General features: G+C 45.7%; 1 protein-coding gene across 1 annotated transcript; it reads right to left on the reverse strand.

Moving 5' to 3' along the window:
* Window positions 1-1,079: 1,079 nt before the first annotated feature.
* MBD3 (methyl-CpG binding domain protein 3) lies at window positions 1,080-17,884 on the reverse strand. Its single transcript, XM_071728156.1, has 8 exons — window positions 17,728-17,884; window positions 12,669-12,725; window positions 10,391-10,550; window positions 8,723-8,860; window positions 6,371-6,461; window positions 5,709-5,886; window positions 4,357-4,554; window positions 1,080-2,895 (listed from the first exon to the last, which is right to left on the reverse strand). The coding sequence occupies exons 1-7, from the start codon at window positions 17,739-17,741 to the stop codon at window positions 4,362-4,364; spliced, it is 831 nt and encodes a 276-aa protein (XP_071584257.1). The 5' UTR covers window positions 17,742-17,884; the 3' UTR covers window positions 1,080-2,895; window positions 4,357-4,361.
* Between the last annotated feature and the right edge of the window lie 1,326 nt (window positions 17,885-19,210).

A 19,210-nucleotide genomic window follows, 5' to 3' on the forward strand; every position in this document is an offset into this window, starting at 1 on the left:
CAGAGCCTGGTACTATTGTTTCAGTAGGAAATACTAAAATCATTTACCAGTGCAAACTGTGTCCAGGACAAGCCTGAAGCTATTTCACACTGTAGCTCCCTATTACACACATTTATAATACCTGAGGGCACCAGGAAGGTGTCATTACCACTGACAGAAAGAATTACCAGTTTCAAAAGCATCCCCTTGCTAGTACTTTTACAAGTATATTATGCTGTATTTTAATAAGTTTTGTTGCAATTCCACTCAGTTTGTTTTCTTATGTTCTTTACTCATCATCAGGATACACCTCCAGTAACAACCTCTCTCCATCTTGGGGCTCTACCCATGATGGCAGAGCAAAGACAAACAGTTCCAGTTACTGCACCAATATGAGAAAGACATCAGGGTCATTGAAAAAGAATATTTTATTGACTTACCTGTCTTGATGAGCAGGTAAAGTATTTAGGTTTTTTTGGACAGGAGGCCTGTGCTCCTTTTGGTACTTTAAAACAATCAACTTCTCCATATGAATTAAAATATTAATAAGTGTTTTAAGGAACTGAAGGAAATAAAGAGCTGGAAGGGAAAGCAGAGAGGTGCAAACAAAAGAGTTGGCTCAAGTTGGCAGCAATTCAACCTCGATATTCAATACATCAAAATATTAGTATCAACACCTCAGTCATCTAAGTTCTGGTGCTACATATGCTTTACAATATATTTAGAATATTCCAACAGAAGTAAAGCCATCATGAGATATAAAAGAAGTTTTTAAAATAGAATCAGAACAAGACTTGCCATGGTCAAAAGAAGACCTCTAGGGTGGGTTCCTAACCCTGGAGATCCAAAGGGCTGTATCAGCAGACAGCACACCCTGGCAGCCTCTTACCTTGCTGAGGACAGAGGAAGCCTCTGCAACAAGAACAAACTGACTTCCCACGAGTTTCACCCTGTATTCCCCTCTCCTGGGTCCCAAATATCGAGATCCAAACCGCAGAAAGGAATCCCCAGCACAAATGCAAGAGCATTTTCACTGAAATCACTGGAAGGGGCATAGCACAAAAACCTCAGGGAGGGGGCTGAGGCAGACCAGGAGAATCTTTACTTTGTAAGAAACATTTAATTCAACAGTGAGTTACAAGAGGACAGATTTACAAAATAATAACCGTAACAGACCGCTCAAAAAGGAAAATAATTTTCACTGCTGCACTACCATGTCAGGTTCCTCAAAGAAATACCTGATAGAGCAGCAGCAAAGTACAATTCAGTCTTCTTGCAGTACTCCAAATGAGCAATATGAAAGAATTTTGTATTCTCAAAATCTTTTCATAAAGAGTTAATATAGTATCAATCACTTTGGCATGGGATATTTTTCAAGGAGCTTAAACCTATCCAGGTCACTAAGCTGAACTACTCCCAAAGGCTATTAACTTTCCAGGCAGCTCCCCTGGTCCCTTGCTGTCACTGCTAATCATTCTTATATGATAAAGGCTCTGGGAGCTACTTTCTTCCCCAAGTTTTGGGATACCAACAACTTGCACAGTTGGTTGGTGGCACAGTATTTCATCCACCACTTTGCACTGGATGCAATGGATACCCTAAGACTACCATAACTTTTGCAACTTAGTCAACACATTATCCAAGCTATAAACTGTTATCTTCTGCCCCTCTCCCTGTCCTCCTTCCCCAGATAAATCCATTTTTAGCCACAAGTGACCCCAATATGCTCAAAGATGTACTAGAAGAGACTGAGGAATCAATCAAGGTACCCATGGTGAAGCCAAATACTTATAAACACATTAAGGCAGGTTTCACATAATTTCATTTGTTTTTGGGACACAAAATGCTGGTCACTTTACTGCACATGCAAATAAGAAAGATTTACTACTTAATAAAAAGCTTTAAATTCGTTTATCAATTATAGAAAAATCAACCTTTTTCCTTTCTTGTTTTAAAAGAGGTCAGAATATTACTGCACATGAAAGCAGATGTATAGACACACCTATTGGAATGGGTCCCCTTCCCTCCACCCAGGTCAGGGTTCTTGGCACCAGAAGAGAAAGGAGGAGGTTTTCCTCACTGTCAGTCAGAAAGGAGCCATCCTTCCATTCAGAATGTTGAAGGTCCTTCTGACCAGACTTAAACCAAAGCAAATCATACCATAGAGTAGGTATATTTATCTCCAGAACTCTATTTGGCTATGCTCAGATGCATAAAATCAATTGCCACTGATGTAAGACCCATTTCTCAAGTATAACTTCCCCTCCTAATCAAAACCTCAGGTGGAAGAGGCACTGGTAGTACACCTCTGAGACTACATTTCCAAGACCAATGTAGTCCTGCGAGGAAAAGGAAATTCAGTGACTTGAACTGACATGTGGAATGACAATCCCCAAGGTAAAATGACCTCCCTACACTCTGGTACAAACAGGCAGCCTACAGCAGAGCAGCCAAGGAGTGAAACAGCATCTCCCTCACTTGCATTAGAGAGAAAATTGTTTCTATGGGTCACTGTTTAATCTACTTTGATAGAAAAGCTTTAAAAATGTATCACCTATCACTGACCCACAAACAACAAAAAAGGACAGGGAATTTGGTTCCTAGTATTTTCCCTCCTACCATTTTATATTCCTTTATTCCCTCCCACTTCTGCATTCCCAGTTACCCTACCCCTTTAAAAAAAAAAAAAAAAAAAAAAGGAGGGGGAGTAGGGTTTAATCAAGTTCCATCTTCAAAACTACCCAGCAATTAATGAACCATCAGCTTCTCCATGTTTCCCAAAGTGTACACATCAAAATGCTTGTAGGTAGGGGTGGTCTGGTGGTGCAATTCACTCTGCAGACACTCTTGGCTTTGTAAATGGTTGTGCTGACCCTGCTGATAGGGTTTATACTGGGAATTCTTAGATGGAACTCCCTAGAAGAAAGCAGAAAAAAGACTCTGTAAGTTAGTAAGAATTTTTTACATCTTGATATGAAGTGAGGCCTTAAAAGAATGAAGCACCATTGCTGTAACACATCCATTTCTTTATCTCCTTTTTTTCACCTTCAGCAGACAGTTTGTTCTTGTTGCCAGACCTTTGTAGGTAGAAAGGAATGCAAGATATTCAGTGTCCAAATAAAGCTACTGTTTGTGATGTGGTAAAGCAGGAAAATATAGAGGAAAAAAATTAATAAGAGTATCTCCCAAAGGTCAAACAGATTTCATGTTATAATCAACCTTCCAGCTTGAAGGACTGCTTAACATAAATCACTTCCTCCTACCTGAAATAAAGTTGCCACTTCCTCAAAGGGGCTTTTCTTCTAATATTCATCCTAAAAATCCCTCTTTTTCCCTCCTGCACATTCTTGATTCTTCCTCCCAGGCTCAGCAGTCTACATAATGAAGCACCCAGGGTATTGGCTATCCTACTTCAGTGACACAACACTAGTTGCTTTTCTTAGGCTAAAACTTCAAATGATGAAGGGGGGAGAAGGGACCAGGAGCTCAACGTGAGCCCTCAATGTGTGTTTGCAGCCCAGAAATCCAACCAAGTCCTGGGTGCATCAACAGAAGCACAGACAGAAGTTGAGGGAGAAGATTCCCCCTCCTCTACTCTGCTCTTGTCAGATCCCACCTGGAGGCCTGTGTCCAGTTCTGGAGTCCCCAACACAAGGAGGACACAGAGCTCCTGGAAGGTGTCCAGAGGAGCCACTGAAATGCTCAGAGGGCTGAGCAGCTCCCTGGGAAGCCAGGCTGAGGGATTGGGGTTGTTCAGCCTGGAGAAGAGGAGGCTCCCAGATGAGCTCAAAGCAACCTTCCAATATCTGAAGGGGCTACAAGAAAGCTGGGGGAGGGCTTTGGACACGGGGGGGTAGGGAGAGGACAAGGGAAATGGGTTAAACTTGGAGAGAGGAGATTGAGGTTGGACATGAGGAAAAAATTCTTTAATTTCAGGATAGTGAGACCCTGGCATAGGTTGTCCAAGGAAGTTGTGGCTGCCCCATCCCTGGAAGTGTTCAAGGCCAGGCTGGATGGGGCTTGGAGCATCCTGATCCAGTAGAAGATGTCCCTGCCCATGGAGGGGGTTGGAACTTGGATGATCTTTAAGGTCCTTTCCAACCCAAACCATTCTATGATTCTATGACACAGGTTCTGCTTACACACTCAGCCCATCTGACACAAACATCAGGCCCAGAACAAGCTATGACAAAACAAGCACTCACCAGACAGACACACAGCATAATATTTGTTTTTTTCCTGAAAGCATGGCTACTGCACCCTTAAAAGTAAAGGCTAAAAAGCAAAGATGTGTCAACATATACTAAGAGCCCTTCTGAAATCACTTCTGCTTTCAATGAATTCAGTTCAAGGTAAGAAAAGATGCTTTCTCATTACCTGGACTATACATTCTCCATCTCTTGCTCATTGTCCTGCTCCTCCTCTTCCTCCTCCTCTTCACCTTCTTCTTCACCTCCTTCTTTCTCTGAAGGAGCTTCCCCATCTCTTGCTATTTCCTCCACATGGGCCAGCATGTCAGCCATCAGGGCTTCCTCCAACCTCTTCCGGACCTGCTGCACCAGCTCCTCTTGCTTCCTGCCCCAAACCAAGGAACAGACATCAATCCTCCAAGCTGCCTCTTTCAAGGGAAAGGAATCTTTTAAATCTGTCACACACGAGGCTGGGCAGACAACCGTGGCTTTGAAAGAGCCCTCGGTAAGAAGTGTACCTCAGTAGAAGATCTGCCTGGCATTATGCTAGAAGTGAAGCTGAAAGAAATATTTTAGAAAACATTGTCCAATATTTTCTATCAAAAGACTATTTTTTAAAATTTCTAGTACTAATATTAATTTAAACAATATTAATTTAATTTAAACTCTGCCCACATTTCCAAAAACAAGACTGGAGAAAATCATGTTTCTCACCATTTCAGTCTTTGTGCTCACTCTCCTTTTAAGCCACAACCTTAAATTTTACAGCTCCTTTTCTGTCAAAGTCACAGTGAGGGAAAGATGTGATCAACAGTCTGTGGCTCGTGGGACTCTTATTTCATCTCAGCCACAGGAAATCATAAAGTTATAAAAAGACCATTTTTTCTTGCCCATTCATGTCTATATCAAGAACAAAAAAACCCAACCATCCTGCAATTCATATTTATCAGTCAAAGAAATTATTATCTGTAGACACTGTTAATGAATGCAAAGCAGTGTCCTTTCATGTTAGTGTCTTTGATATATTCAGTTGCCTGCCCAGTGCTTACCACTTAATCTGAACATCTCAATTAAGCAACAGAATTAATTACAGAAAGCCAACTACAGCTAAACAAACTGCATCCTTGTTTGCTGCCACCACAGCAGTTATAGTGTTTTTATTCGGTCCTGTGCAGAGACTAAGGTGAAGATAATTAGATCACACTGTTCAGGATTTTTCCAATCCCTTCTTTGATCAGAGGTGACTTACTTCCATTCAGACACCTTTTCCAGTAGAAGATACTGACACAAAAAACAAACATCAACCTGAAACCTCAGAGTAAATGAGGTCAAAATAAAAAACAGGCTTAAAGTACAAGCCTGTATGAGAGCAGCAGGTGTAACAATTCTTTCTACTCTACTGATAACAAGGCACTCAAATTAATTCAGCAAGCTCCACCAGACATTTAAAGTTGCCACTGAAAAAGAAAAAAGGGAGTAGGAGTTTTACCACAAGAAACCTTTTTTCCAAGACAGTATAATGACATTTCTAATTAATACCTAATGTCTTCATCTGTCACCATAAATGCTTTGCAAAGTGGCTGGGAGGTGTTTAGCCAGACTCCAGGATTCTTCTCCACAGCTGCAGAGAGCTGCCCAGTGATGGGCATCGTGCTGGTGTGCAGGGCACTGGCTATGGCAGAGAGAAGGGTTTCATCAGTGCAACCAGGTCCAACCCCTGCAAGTGGGAGGCAAAGTCATCATCAGCACTGCACAAGATGAGGAGCAGCAAATCAGGACAACGGGCATTTAGTGGCAAAGCACAGCCTGGCATTTAGAAAGCCAACACAACAGAAATCTCCATCCTTAACACTGGTAACAGCAGCTCCACAACTTTCTCCAAGGTTATTTAAATCTAGAGCAGCTCCACATTCTGTTACACACGCACAAAAAATAATAAAAAAAAAAACAAATAGGGAATGGAAGCTGTTTTCATTCTGCTACTGAAAAGCAAACAGGAAAAATAAAAATCAAGAAGCTTTGCTTCAGTATCCCCTGAGGACAAAAAGGCACCAATCCTCCCAGCCAAAGTACAATAGTTCCTGCTGAAGCAGAAATGGTCCAGAGCACTGGGGAACACAGAGGTCACACACAGTGCCTTCAGCTCACCACTGATTGGTATCAAAATGCCACCCTTGGAGTGAAGGGCAGACTCTTATTACCTTGTAAACCTTTTGGAAGGTCCATTGTTTTCACCAGCTCCTCTGCAATGTCAAAAGCATTCAGTCCACTTAATTTCTTCTCCCAGAAGAGCTGGCATCAAAGAAAGCATTTATTGGCACAAAACAGAAATGGAATTGACAACTACAAGCACAAAGCACCTGCTTACTATCAGAAGTGGGGAGGACAGTGCTGCAGACAGTTTTATATTGGATTTACTACAGAAGGGGGGTCTGCTGTATGACAGCAAGGTACAGCCCCCACTGCCACAGACAACTCTGGCCTGATCTGCTGCCTTGGAAAGACCTTTTCTTCCAGGGACAGACATTTCACAGCTTCTGAGCTGGAACAGCAAGGCAAGGCTTGCTGGCTTTCATCTTGGTGCAGTGGGGGACAGCCTTTTTTACACTCTTGCTGTCTCACATGCACCACAGTAGTTAAGGAAGGTATCCAAGTTAAGGAATTGTATCCAAGCTCTTCCCAAGGGAAAGCATTCTTTTATTTCTTTAAGCCATTTCTCATAAGATCAGCCATGTCTGCCCCCTCCCTGTAGGATCACAGGTTCTCCTCAAGCTGAAGAGCACCTGTGTACCCCTCCAACTCTCCCATCTACATGTGTGAGGATGAATAAACCACTTGTCTTGCAAGAAAACAACTCTACCCAGGTTTTGAGAAACTAAGAATTTACCCCAAACAGGCCACATGTGGCCCCTTTTCATGCCTGTCAAAATCTGTGTGCAACTGGAACCACGTTCCTTTTCCAGTTCCCAGCTCCCAACAATGGGAATAAAGACAGTCACAGCCAAACACACAGGCTGGATATTCCTGAGTGATTTTTAAATAGGTGGATTTTAAGGCAGTGTATGATGGGATTTAGCACTGCTTTCAAATTATGAAGAAATGGATGGAGTCTGCTGATCAGAGGTTAAGTATCCTGCAGTTCGGTAAATTTTTTTAAGCTGTAATTTAACTGACTCTTTGATATATAATGCAGAGAAAGACACAAGAAAGCAAATCTGCCCTATTCTCAGCCGCATAATCGAAAACAAAACATATAAGCCAATACATCTCTAGTACATTACACATACACTGTTTTTATATTATATATAGATTATTTATATCTCTACACATTAAAAGCCCTAAAGGACCTTCTCACAGAACAGACTTCAGTGTTGTAATAAAAAAAACCCAACTCTATCCAGCTCTGGTTTGCATATCAATGTAGCATCTTTAATGCCTTCTTTTATTGTTTTAACTAGCCAAGGGGTTTATAGGAATAGCAACATGATAAACCCACATGCTCCATTTCCTTAAAAAACTACACTAAAACCCCACCTGTTTAAAACACAACAAACAAAAAACAAGAGAAAAAAGAAAGAAAAAAACCCCCCACAAACAAAATCAAACCACAACTCCATTACAAACAGAACCTAACTCACACTTCATAAGAGTAACCCTTAAATTTGCAGAAAAAGTTGTCACAGGTATTTCATAGGGTGTTTTTCCATTTTATTGAAAGCACTTTCCCTCTTGGAATGATACATTGTCATTCCACCAGACATAAACGAGTTTAAAATGTGCTGAGAACTTATACTGGTGACACTGTCTGAACAGACTAATGAAGAGGAACATCCAGCTTCCAAAAGGTGTAAAGATGGACTCACTGCAGGCAGGATTCCCAGAGCCCCTGGTATGAGCTCTGGGAGAGAGCAGCTTGTCAGCTCTAGGGAACATCAAGGCCATGAGAATGCCTTCCAAAGGCTCCTCTCAACAGGAAGATCTGATTTTACACCAGTGTCCAACTTCAAAGCCACACTTGTCCTAAACACACTTTTTGCACCCTTTCACTAGATGAATCTAAGCTGAAAAAACCCCTTTAATTTGGTGTATTCTTGTTTGCAAATACACAGTATGATATGAAAAACACTGGATTTTTGTATTAGTAATGACATTCCAAATGAATATATTACCTTATTAATACAGGTAAGAGTTTACAACTACACAGATATGGAAAAAGCTCTCTGCAGGGGGTTCAATGCCTCCCCCTACACCACAAATGTCCTATGGTGTGTGCTCTGCAGAGGAACAGGGGTTTCTTGAAACACAGAATTCTTATACAACTGGAACATTTGACAGCGGTTTTAATTACAATGCAAGTGTCCTCTAAAGCAGTTACAACATATTAGAAATTGGTTTGTTCCAATTTTAAAAGCTGTGAGCAACCTAAGCTATTGCTTCTGACTTCAAATTTACCATTGGTCCAGCATCAGAAAAATAAAGCAGTTTATTTTGGGACCCTCCCAGTAGCAAACCCAGGAGTTTCTTAGTTCTAGAGAACCAGCTGCAAGCCTTACCTGTCGGGGTTGGTCCACAGCTTTCTGAGGATCACTCTTTACCTTATTGCTGGGATGATTTGTGATCTTTGTGACAGGCTGTTTGAAGATGGAGGCTGTCTGTCTGACAGGCAGTGCTGTGTTCAAATCAGGCTTGCCCTGAAAATTTCAAACAAAATCAGGGGAGAAAAAGCCCACAGAAATATTTTAAACTTGCTAACATGCTACTACAGACACAAAGTGCACAGCAGCAAAGAGTTTTGTGGACTTGAAAACTTTCACATTCTACTTAACATACCAGACTCCTTTCATTCTAGCTTATACACACTGATTTTATCCCAATTTTGACAGAATCCAGGAGTCAGGACAGTGAGTTTACACTTTGACAAGACACCTGTAGAGCATTAAAACAGAAAATTTCATTACAATATTCTTAATAATTAGAAAAATTATGATGTGGGATCTTAAGACCAGTTTGTGAATCTAGGAACCATTCTAAACCACTCTGTTTAAATCCAGTAGTGGACACCAATGAACAAACCAATACAGCTGGAATCTTGATTGCCTTTTTTAACCTTCAGTTCTTAATAAACTCAGTTTTTAAAGGAAGCTCATAATAATAAAGTTTTCACTACATGAATGCATTCAGTGTTAGTGGAAACCTTGGAAAACCATTTCTCACTCCCCTAGATGTAACATCTGAGCCTTTGCAGGACATACTTTGTTCTTGAGGATGCAAACACCACATCTGCTTAACATATTTATCCATGAGATGTAGAAAAGATGTACCCAGGACAAATACCATTCTGAATCATCTGTGTGCTATCTACTTATAAGCCAGTGATATCAATTAATACATTCATTGAAAGGTTTGGACAGAATTTTTACCCGATGATGTGCCAGTTGCTGCAGCAGGCCATGTTTCATTTAAAACATCACTATAGCACCCAGCATTGTAAACGTTCCAACCACTCTGATGATGATTCTTGATGTATTTAGAAAATAAAATTATGCTATTTTCCACATTTAGTGTGCAGGTGCACAGACACAGATTTCTGGGTTCTGAAAATGCTTTCAGCATCCAATTAAGATGCTTAACAACCCATCCAGATAGGCACTGTACCAATGTCACTGCATTCCTGACTAAATCTTAACAGTCCAAATTACCAGGTAATTAACCAAATTAACCAAAATTAATAGGTGACTGGTTTAGTTTGTTCTAGCCTTGCTATCCTATTGTCTTTGCAGCTTTTTGCCCCAAATGCATGCCACCCACAGCAAATACCAGCATGGCCCACAGGCTGTGCTACCTCCTCACCCTTGCTGGCCCACAGCACTCTTCCCTCTTCCCCAGTCCAAATGCTGAAGCAGAGCAGAGCTGCTGCCCAACCATCAGCTGGAGACTGGAAGCTACCTTGTACTCCAGGGAGAGGGGAAATGAGAAAGATGCCAGCCCTCCCTCCACAGATTCAGCAGTACTCCAGTATTTTTCCACAGTATCAGGGAAGAATCCCTGAACTGCAGGATTTGTCCAACACCCCATACCAGCCATGTTCTCTCCTATGACTCCAGTTTTCACACATTAATTACAAAATGCTGGATTTTCATCCTGCTACCACAGATAACGTTGTGAGAGGCAGCCTGGCCAGTGCAGTGAGGAGGGGAGGGCAAAGCTGCTGCAACTCTTACTTTGGCTTGGTTGGAGCAGTCATAACGCATCCTCTGCCTGTTCTTGTTCATTTTATTCATCAACATTTTTCCTGTACGGAAGTCAAACGTGCCCAGGTCCATGGAGCTCCCCAGGTACCTTGCCAGCTGGGGCTTGCTTCGGAATTTTTTACCACTTGGGCTACAAAAAAAAAAAAAAAAAAAAAAAAAAAAAAAAAAGAAGAGAGAAAAGAAATAAGGGAGGGGGAATTAGAAACCCTCTGGGATTCAGTACCCAGCACTCGGTGCAACTCAAGGGATGGGATACAGAGGGACCATCAAGGGATGCAGAGTTTTATTTCCTTCATGAAAATCATAAGCTGAGCCTCCAAGAATGAAGCTCCCATTGGCAATGCTATCTCATGATTACTATGGAAGAGACAAATTAAGTGCAGACCATGTTAAAATGTTTTTAATCATAAAGAGGGAGATTCGGAGAAGGTATAACTGGAAATAGCACAATTCACACATTAACCCACATGGGAGATACCAGCCCTCTGTTGTCTCAATAAATGCCAATTTTCAAGCTTAATTTCTTCTCCCAGGCATGTTATATTTGACTAGCAGCAGAAACATCTCCTCAGAGTTCTCCCCCCCACTCAGAGTAGCACATTCAGGTTTGATTACAATTCCCTGGTAATATTCTGAACATTTAACTCTAGGATTACAAACCAGCAGGGAGAAAACAGAAGTTAAGAGATGACAACCTGGAAAGCAAAGGATTACAAGACTTAAGTGATACAAACATGAGGGTCAAAACTTTGGAAAACTTTCCATTAATGCAAAACATCAGAGAGATTCCTTTTAAACACCTGGTTTAACATGAAAGACTACAACCTGGCAAGCAGGCACAAATTACTCCACCTCCTTGGTTTTGTTTTTTGGCTTTGTTTTATTTTTTAAAATATTTTAACTTTTCACACTACTGCAAAAAGCATTGCAAGGTAAGCTCTTTTTTCTTTTTTTTTTTCATGTAAAAAGAAAATAATAAGTCAATGTGTTATGACTACAGTGTAGAACTATTCAGACAACATACACAAAGAATTCTTCACTTTCTCATTTAGCATGATATGGCCTCTTTCTTCCCTTAATATCATTCATTTGAGGTTCAAATGCTTTGAGGCCAGTTGGAGCTCTGTGATTAAAGTTATCTCCTGTTTTTTCTGAAGGCAGAAACTCAGACTACTTGTTGAAAGATTTCTGCTTGAAGGCCAAGAATAACTTGAAATAATGAAGCTGTCCCAGGGTGAGAGGAAAGCAGCCCAAGCCCTGCTCTGCCATGGTGGGGGTATCCAGCTCCTGAGATACCAGCAACCTCCCTAATGTCTGCTCAAAGGACACAGCCTCTCTTCAACACATCATCTTTTCCCCTGAAGCCCTTATTAGGGAGAAGGGGTGAAAAAATAGCCTAAGCATAGGATTTCTAGTATGGGGCAGTGACAAACCAATTAGTCAGTCAGACTGTGTATGCAAAAGAATAGATTAAAAAAACCCAAAAGAACCAATATGTTAAAAGCTCTCAAAAAAACTGAGAGGCAAGGTTAATATGAATTGTACTGAAACTGAAATCTAGAAAGTGTCTCAAAGGACTTAGGACCAAAAGGTTGTGGTTATCCCCCACTCAGCATCTGCTTAGAAAGCTCCTGGCCTTGATGGTTCCAAAGCTCTTATCCTGCCCTGTGTCTGCTCCACACCACTCAAGCATGAGAGCATTTATTGAAATGCAGAGTGAAGCATGAGAGGAAAACAATCCATCTTTAGAGCATAGGGAGAAGAGGAGGAAACACTTTATCTGGTTATTCCTCAGCTGGACCAGTTCACTAGAGAGCTGCACCAACACTCAGGCCAGAAGATGACACAGACAATAGGAACGAGCAGACAGGAATAGAGGCTGGGTCCAAATTCAAATGTGAAACCACTTCTTAAAAATATGGAGTTATATGCCTCAACCCAGAAAGCAGAATAACCAACTCCAGCAGCTTTTAGGCCAGAACCATCACTGCCATCAGTGAAGCCAACTTTTTCTATATGCTTCCTCAAGATGCTCCTGTTTACAGCTTACTAAATTAATAATTTTTAAAATAATGCATTACAGTGAATTGTGCACTTAGAAGAACAAGTGTAACTTCCAGAACGAGTCAGATACACTCAGAGACAGTATTTTAAAAAAAGCTGAAGGGCTATGCTAATTTGTGTTTTAGTAATTGTGCAACAGATCTGAAAAACATCCCCAAATCCACATATATCTATAAAAACCCACCTGAGATGACTCAGAGTCCTGTCTCTTCCTGGGGAAGCTTGGCCCAAAGGAAAAGCACTGAAATATTCAGAAAAAAAAACACTTTTATTCTGATTATGTCTTGTAAAAGGCAATACCACACCAAGCCTCTCTGGAGCAATACCAGACCAGGGAACAAAGCTGCAACTCAAAGCTGACAGTAAACTTAAACACTTAAACATTAAATACCAAGAGAAAGAAAGTGGTTGGGGAGCTCTGGAGCTGCTGGGGTCCCTCTGCCAGGAACACAGCACCTACAGGCACCCCAGAGGAGCCAAGGAGGAGGGAGAGAAGCAGCCAAGACCCCTTCAAACGTGAGCAGTGGGACTGTGTGCTGAACACCAGGAAGCACAGGAGCAGTAAAGCAGCATTTCTGAATTCTGTTAAAATTCCTGTGTGCCCTTTAAACACCACACATTACAAAATTTATCTCCTTCCATCCCAGAGCAAAAGCTTTGCTCTGCGCTCCTGGTTTTGAAAAAGGCTTTGAAGAAACCCAGAAGGGAGAGATCCTGGAACAAAGCTGGAAAAAAAAAAAAAAAAAAAAAAAAAAAAAAAAAAAAAAAAAAAAAAAGAAGCACCGATCCTGTGAGCACACACACGGCCCCTGGATTAAGGTCTTTTTTCACCTAAAAGCAAAGGCAACAGCAAAGTTGCAAACGACTGGACATGCTCGTCCATCAGCAGCTCCAGAGCAGCTGCCTCGGTATCAACAGAACCAAACCCCCGGGCAGGGCAGGACCGGACCGGACCGGACCGGACCGGACCTAACCGCGCTCATGTCTTCTCTCATTGACGCTTTTGGGGTGAGAGGCAGCCGACTGCAGGAGCTGCGGGGTGCCCGGGGCTCCCCATCTGCAGCTCCGGCTTTGTCTGCTGAACCCCATCCCGATGGAGAGACCCAGAGCCAGCCCAGGCCCTGCCCCTGCCCCCTCCCCCTTCCTCCTCCTCCTCCTCCCTCATTACGCGAATCTCCTCCCCTCCGCTCTCCCCATTGACCCAGCACAGGATCGGCACAACTTGGGAAGCCAGGGACAAAAAAACCAAACCAAACCAAACTAAACCAAACCAAACCAACAGAAACAAAAAACCCCACCAAAAACAAAACACCCAAAACCCCCCCACCAAAACCGAAAACAAACAAAAAAACCCCCTCAAAAAAACAAAAAAGAAAAACAAAGAACAAAAAACAAAAACAAAGATCCAAATACAAAAAACAAAAAAACACCAAAAAACCCACAACCCACCCCGAAAAAAAAAAATCGAAAACAAACAAACAAACAAAACCCACAAAATCCTAAACCAAGCAAAACCCAACCAACCAAAACAAAACAAAACAAAACAAAACAAAACAAAAAAAAAAAGAAAAAATTAAAAAAAAATCCAAACCCTGAACAAACCCAGATGTCTGGGAAACATGTGGAAAGAGGAATAAACCAGGGAAAAAGATGATCTGAGGGTTGGAGCAGCTCTGGAGCCAGGATGAGAGAGTTGGGGGTGTTCAGGCTGGAGAAGAGAAGGCTGCAATGGGGAGATCTTAGAGCACCTTCCAGTGACTGAAGGGGCTCCAGGAAAGCTGGGGAGGGACTTGGGACGGAGTGAGTGGGAAGGGCAGGATGGGATGAATGGGAATGGTTTCAAACTGGAAGAGGGGAGAGGAAGAGATTCTTTGGTGTGAGGGTGCTGAGCCCCTGGGTGCCCCCAGAAGCTGTGGCTGCCCCATCCCTGGCAGTGCTGAAGGTTGGATGGGGCTTGGAGCACCCTGGGCTGGGGGAGGGGTCCCTGACCATGGCAGGGGTGGCACTGGGGGGGCTTTAAGGTCCTTTCCCACTCAAACCAGTCTCTCTATAGAGACCCTGTCCTGTAAAATCTCTGGGCACTAACACTTCTCTTGTGCATGTGATGCTTCCAAGACTTCTGCCAAGCCCTTTCCTGATCAAAATGACTCCTCTAGGTACCTCAGCAATGAGCCAGACCTTTCAGAGTGGACAATGCCCTTCTCTGTTTCAATCCTGCTCCTTCCTGGACAGAGCTGGGGAGTCACAGCCCTCCCTGCACTGCTCTTCTCTCCCCAGCTCTGCTCCAGGCCAAGGCTGCTGCTTTGGGACTTCTGGGTGCCCCACACTGCTTCCTAAGGAGAGCTGCACACCCCGGACACCTCATCCACTGCCACCCTCACTCCACCTCTCTCTCACATCTTTACATTATCCCTGGCTGCAGAATGTGCACCAACTCCTGCCTCAGCTGTCCCACCCTCCAACAGCCCAGTTATCCCAGCACAGACATACTCACAGCTTCCACCAGCACACAAAAAGCACTGGGATGAACATGGGAGAACCAGGTGACTCCTCCGGCTGCTTTATCCCACCTCACACCTCCTCATCCCTCTTTAAATGGGTGCCCTCTGCTCTGCACAGAGAGCCTCGGGAAACCAAGCTGTCCCCTGCCACCACAGCTGTCCCCAAGCAATATTTACCTGTGCTGGCAGCAGCATTGTGTAAGGGATGTTCCCTGCCTCGCAGGGCAATTGAGTTTTTTGTTCAGTAACTTGGGCTCTGCCAATACAAAAAAAAACCCAACCAACCCAAAAAAGTCATCCAAACAAAGAACCCCACCAACCTCTGATACACAATATCTCAGATTTCTAGAAGCAGCCCATTACTAAACAAGCACCCAAGGGGCAGTCCCATAGCAGAGGAAGGAGCACAAATCTAACCAACCATTTCTGCCAGGCTCATCTCAAGCACCACAAGAGTTTCCCCGGGGGAGCTGTGTGTAAAACAGTGACTAAGGAAGAGCAAAAGCATAGTTGCAGTCAATCTCCTCCATGATCTCTGGAGGGGTGGAAAAAAAGAAGTAAACAGATAAAAATACACTTGGGTGTGGGTGCACGTTAAACATTTTAAAAAGTTAATATTGTGAAAAAGTTGAACTTTTAAAATATTGAAGAGTTGTTTACATAGGTGCTGTATTGTTAAGACATTCACAACCTAAGCTTCACCAAGAGATCTGTTAAGTTTTCCAGAACAGAAAAATCAACAACTCCTCAAAGCAGACTCACACAGCAATCCCAAACTTCTCAGACCATGTCATGAAACCTTCAGCAGAAAAATCCTTTGATGAAAGCCACACAAAGCAGCACTAAATTCTCCCTCCCCTATGTGAGAACACTGAGTTTGAAGAGAGGCTTTTTAGCCAACACTCTCTCAAAGGCAACCCACCAAAATCTCTGATGCTTTTGCCATCTTGAAATCCTGCATCCCTGCACCCTTCCTGCTTGCTCTGAATTTGGTCCCCAGGCCCCACCACATCACCCAGAGACACTCTCTTGGGTTTCCCAACTCTTTTGCACAACGTGCTCCAACTAAAAAATTTCTGCACAATCAACAGCTGCTAAGCACAAGGTTATCAGATTGCTCCTCAAAATCTGCCCAAGGACTTGCACTTCAAGGAGGGTTTAATAATTTCCAGCCAGCAACCAGCTCCCACAGGCTCACATCTCACAGGCTGAACATACTCCACACATTTGTCACCCAAAGCAGAACTCCTGTTCCACATAAACCTTTGTGCAGAAAGCGTGTGCTGCTGGTGCTCAGGGTTCCAAGAGGAAAACCTCACACAGAAATCACTGATTTGGAAAAGCAGTAACTGCTACCCTGCTGCTGAGCACCTCAGCTTTAACTCTTGAGGCACATGGAAGTTTCCAAGCCATGCCTGCAACTTTCCACAAACACTGACTGCATCTGTGCATTCATGGTAGATGGACAAAAAAAAAAAAAATCACCCAAGGAAGCAACAGGCAGAAAGGCAGAAATAGTCAAGGGTGCTAATAAATTGCCACATTTTCCACTCAGAAGTAATGCAAAATTCAACAGTAACCAAAAATCACTGTAGCAGGGCCCTATTATACCTTTGATCTCTGTCCAAATTGATACAAAGGGAAAATCCATTATAATTTGAGAACAGAAATATGCTACTTTTCCTCTCTCTCCCTCTTCTTTAAGTTCAGCTCTGAGACTGCAACTTTACAAATAAAATAAGATCTTGGAAAAAGTTTTAAGGGGATCTTTTTAAGCTTTCAGGCTGCACCTCCTGTTGCTGCTGCCCGTGGTGTCTCCCTGCAGACTCAAAAGCTGCTGCAGTGGTGCCAGAACTTCCAGCCCCACGCTCTCCAGGATGGAATTTGCAAGTTCACTCACGCGCTTTCCTTCCAGCCACAGTCTGATCTAAGGAAAATGAAACCTAACCCATGCAGGAGCTGATCGCATGCATGTTGCTGCCTAGAAAGGCTGGGGAAAGACACCTCGGTAACTTCCAGCTCCCAAAGGACCCAAGTTTTTCACACATCAGCTCCCGGGAGCGCTGAGGCTGCCTCGTAGGGGTGCAGGGAGGATCCATATGTCCCACCTACAGCCATATGAGACACACATGGATATTAATAGAAATTCTTCAAGGCAGACCAAGCAGCTCCCCAGCCATCTGCCTCCCCCCAGAGAGTGATCAGGGGAAGTCAGCCCTGTCCTGGGCTCTCATCTATAGCAACAGCCACCACCGGCTCCTCACCCCGAATTCCTCAGTGAGCAGAGCGCGGCTGATGGAGCCCCCAGAACAGGCATCCACCCCCGCCGATACCCGGCTACTCCACCAACACCTTATTGACCTGACACTAAAAAATCCCCACACTGCATTCACTGGGCAGAAGCCTCTGAAGGGACCAGAGGGGGTCCCCAGAGGCCACGGCTCCCCTCCAGGCCGCTGGCTGACACGGCGAGGCGGTAGCACCGAGCCCCGGGACCCCAGCGGGACCCCGGCGGGACTCCTGAGCGCAGGGCCCGGTGCCCCCCGGCTCCGCCCGGTGCCCGCAGCCCTGGCAGCCGCCGCCGCCTCCACCCATGGGACAATCAGGGCCGCCCGCAGTGCCCCGGCCCGGCCCCCCCTGGGCGAGCACCTCCTCCCTCCATCCCACAGCACGGCCCCGCCGCCCGCACCGCCCCCCCCGGCCCCTCGACAGGGGCTCCGCGGCCCGGCTGAGCGCTCCCACCTCTTCCGCTCCATGGCGGCCCGGCCCGGCCCGGCCTGCCCGGCCCGCTCCGCTCCGCTCCCGCCGGTCCCGGCCGCCTCCGCCGGCTCCTCCCGACCGCCGCGCTCCGCTGCTGCCGGCGGCTGTTCCGCCCCCCCCCCCCACCCCCCCCGGAGGCGGCGCTGAGGCCGCGGCCCGGCCCGCTCCCTCCCGTCGCCCTTCCCCGTCGGGCCCCAGTCCCGCTCCGCTCTCGGCCGCGGCCTCCCGCCTCCCGCACGCCGAAGGGGCCGCCCCCCCCGCCCGCCCCCACGGTTCCGCTCCCGCCCCCGCCCTTCGTCCCGCTCCTCCTCTCACCGCCCCTGGATCCCTCCGCCCGCGCACGCCGCGAGGATATAGTCCCTCCCGCCTCCTCGCTCGGTACGGAGCCGGACCCGCCGGTCCCCGCTCCCGGCTGAGCCCCCCTCCCCCTCACCGCCGCGCTCCCCCCAAACTCCTCCACCCCGTTCCGCGCTTACCCCAGCGCTGGGCGCCGCGGCCCCCCCCGGTGTCCCGGCAGCGCCGCTTTGGGCATCCTCCCCCGCGCCCGCCCCGGCCGGTCTGGCGGATCGAACCCGCGACCCCCGCCCCTCGCCCCCCGCTCCGCCCCCTGCAGCCCCGCACCCGCGCTGCAGCCCCGGGCACCGCCCGCCGGCACCCCCGGCATGCCCCGCACCCCCCTCCTCCCTCAGACCGGGGACACCGGGGCGGGGGGGGCCACCCGAGCATGTCCCCATGGCCGCTCCTACCCCCCCCCCCCCCCCCCGGCCAGGGCAGTCCCTGTCCCGGTGTCACCCGAGCTCCGGTGGTGGGGGATCGGGGCTGCAGCACGGACCCTCGGGGGGAGGCTGCATCCGAGGGGGTTTTCTGGGTTCATTTTCGCACGTTCAGCAGCCCCACTCTGTGCAGCACCCACGGCTCCTGGGACAATGCCCCAAACGGTCTGTAGAAAAAGCCGAAACAAAGAGGAAAAATCTGCTCTGGAGGAGATGGTGTGAAGACAAAACAATGAAAAGTTTCTCAGGAAAAAAGTGTAAACCACAGCCTCTTACAGACGGCCCAAACATCCCCGGTTGCACCCCCAGAGCCGGTGAACATCACCCTGGGCACCCCAGCTCTTGGGTGCTGGACCACCGAGCAGCTTGGGTGCTGCTGCCATTGCAGTGTCCATGTGCTGGAAAACACATCACGAGGCAGCCCGCCCTCCACAGCAAGCTGGAGGAACTAATTGTCCTTTAGTGAACGAATGACATCCCAGGTTTTTGTTAAGAATCCTGCAAGAACCAGCATCCCCGAAGATTTCCTGGTCAGACTTCAAAACAGCAGCACCGATGGGAGCACCCCCGGATCCTGCTCCTTTCCTGGCCACGCAGCTCCAGCCACTACTCCCTCCTTCCAACCCAAACTTTCTCAGTGTGTTTGAACTGTGTTTCCTACAATTTTTAAATTTTTTTTTAAGAAAACTCCC

The sequence above is a fragment of the Heliangelus exortis genome, chromosome 28, assembly GCF_036169615.1.
Source record: "Heliangelus exortis chromosome 28, bHelExo1.hap1, whole genome shotgun sequence".
NCBI lineage: Eukaryota > Metazoa > Chordata > Aves > Apodiformes > Trochilidae > Heliangelus > Heliangelus exortis.

What these genes read in the sequence shown, in the direction of transcription:
- MBD3 (XM_071728156.1), bottom strand. An exon ending in ACTGCTCCAACCAAGCCAAA is followed by an intron (nt 8,861 to 10,390) that starts GTAAGAGTTGCA and finishes TGAAATTTTCAG; the next exon opens with GGCAAGCCTGATTTGAACAC. An exon ending in CCTTCCAAAAGGTTTACAAG is followed by an intron (nt 5,887 to 6,370) that starts GTAATAAGAGTC and finishes TCCCACTTGCAG; the next exon opens with GGGTTGGACCTGGTTGCACT.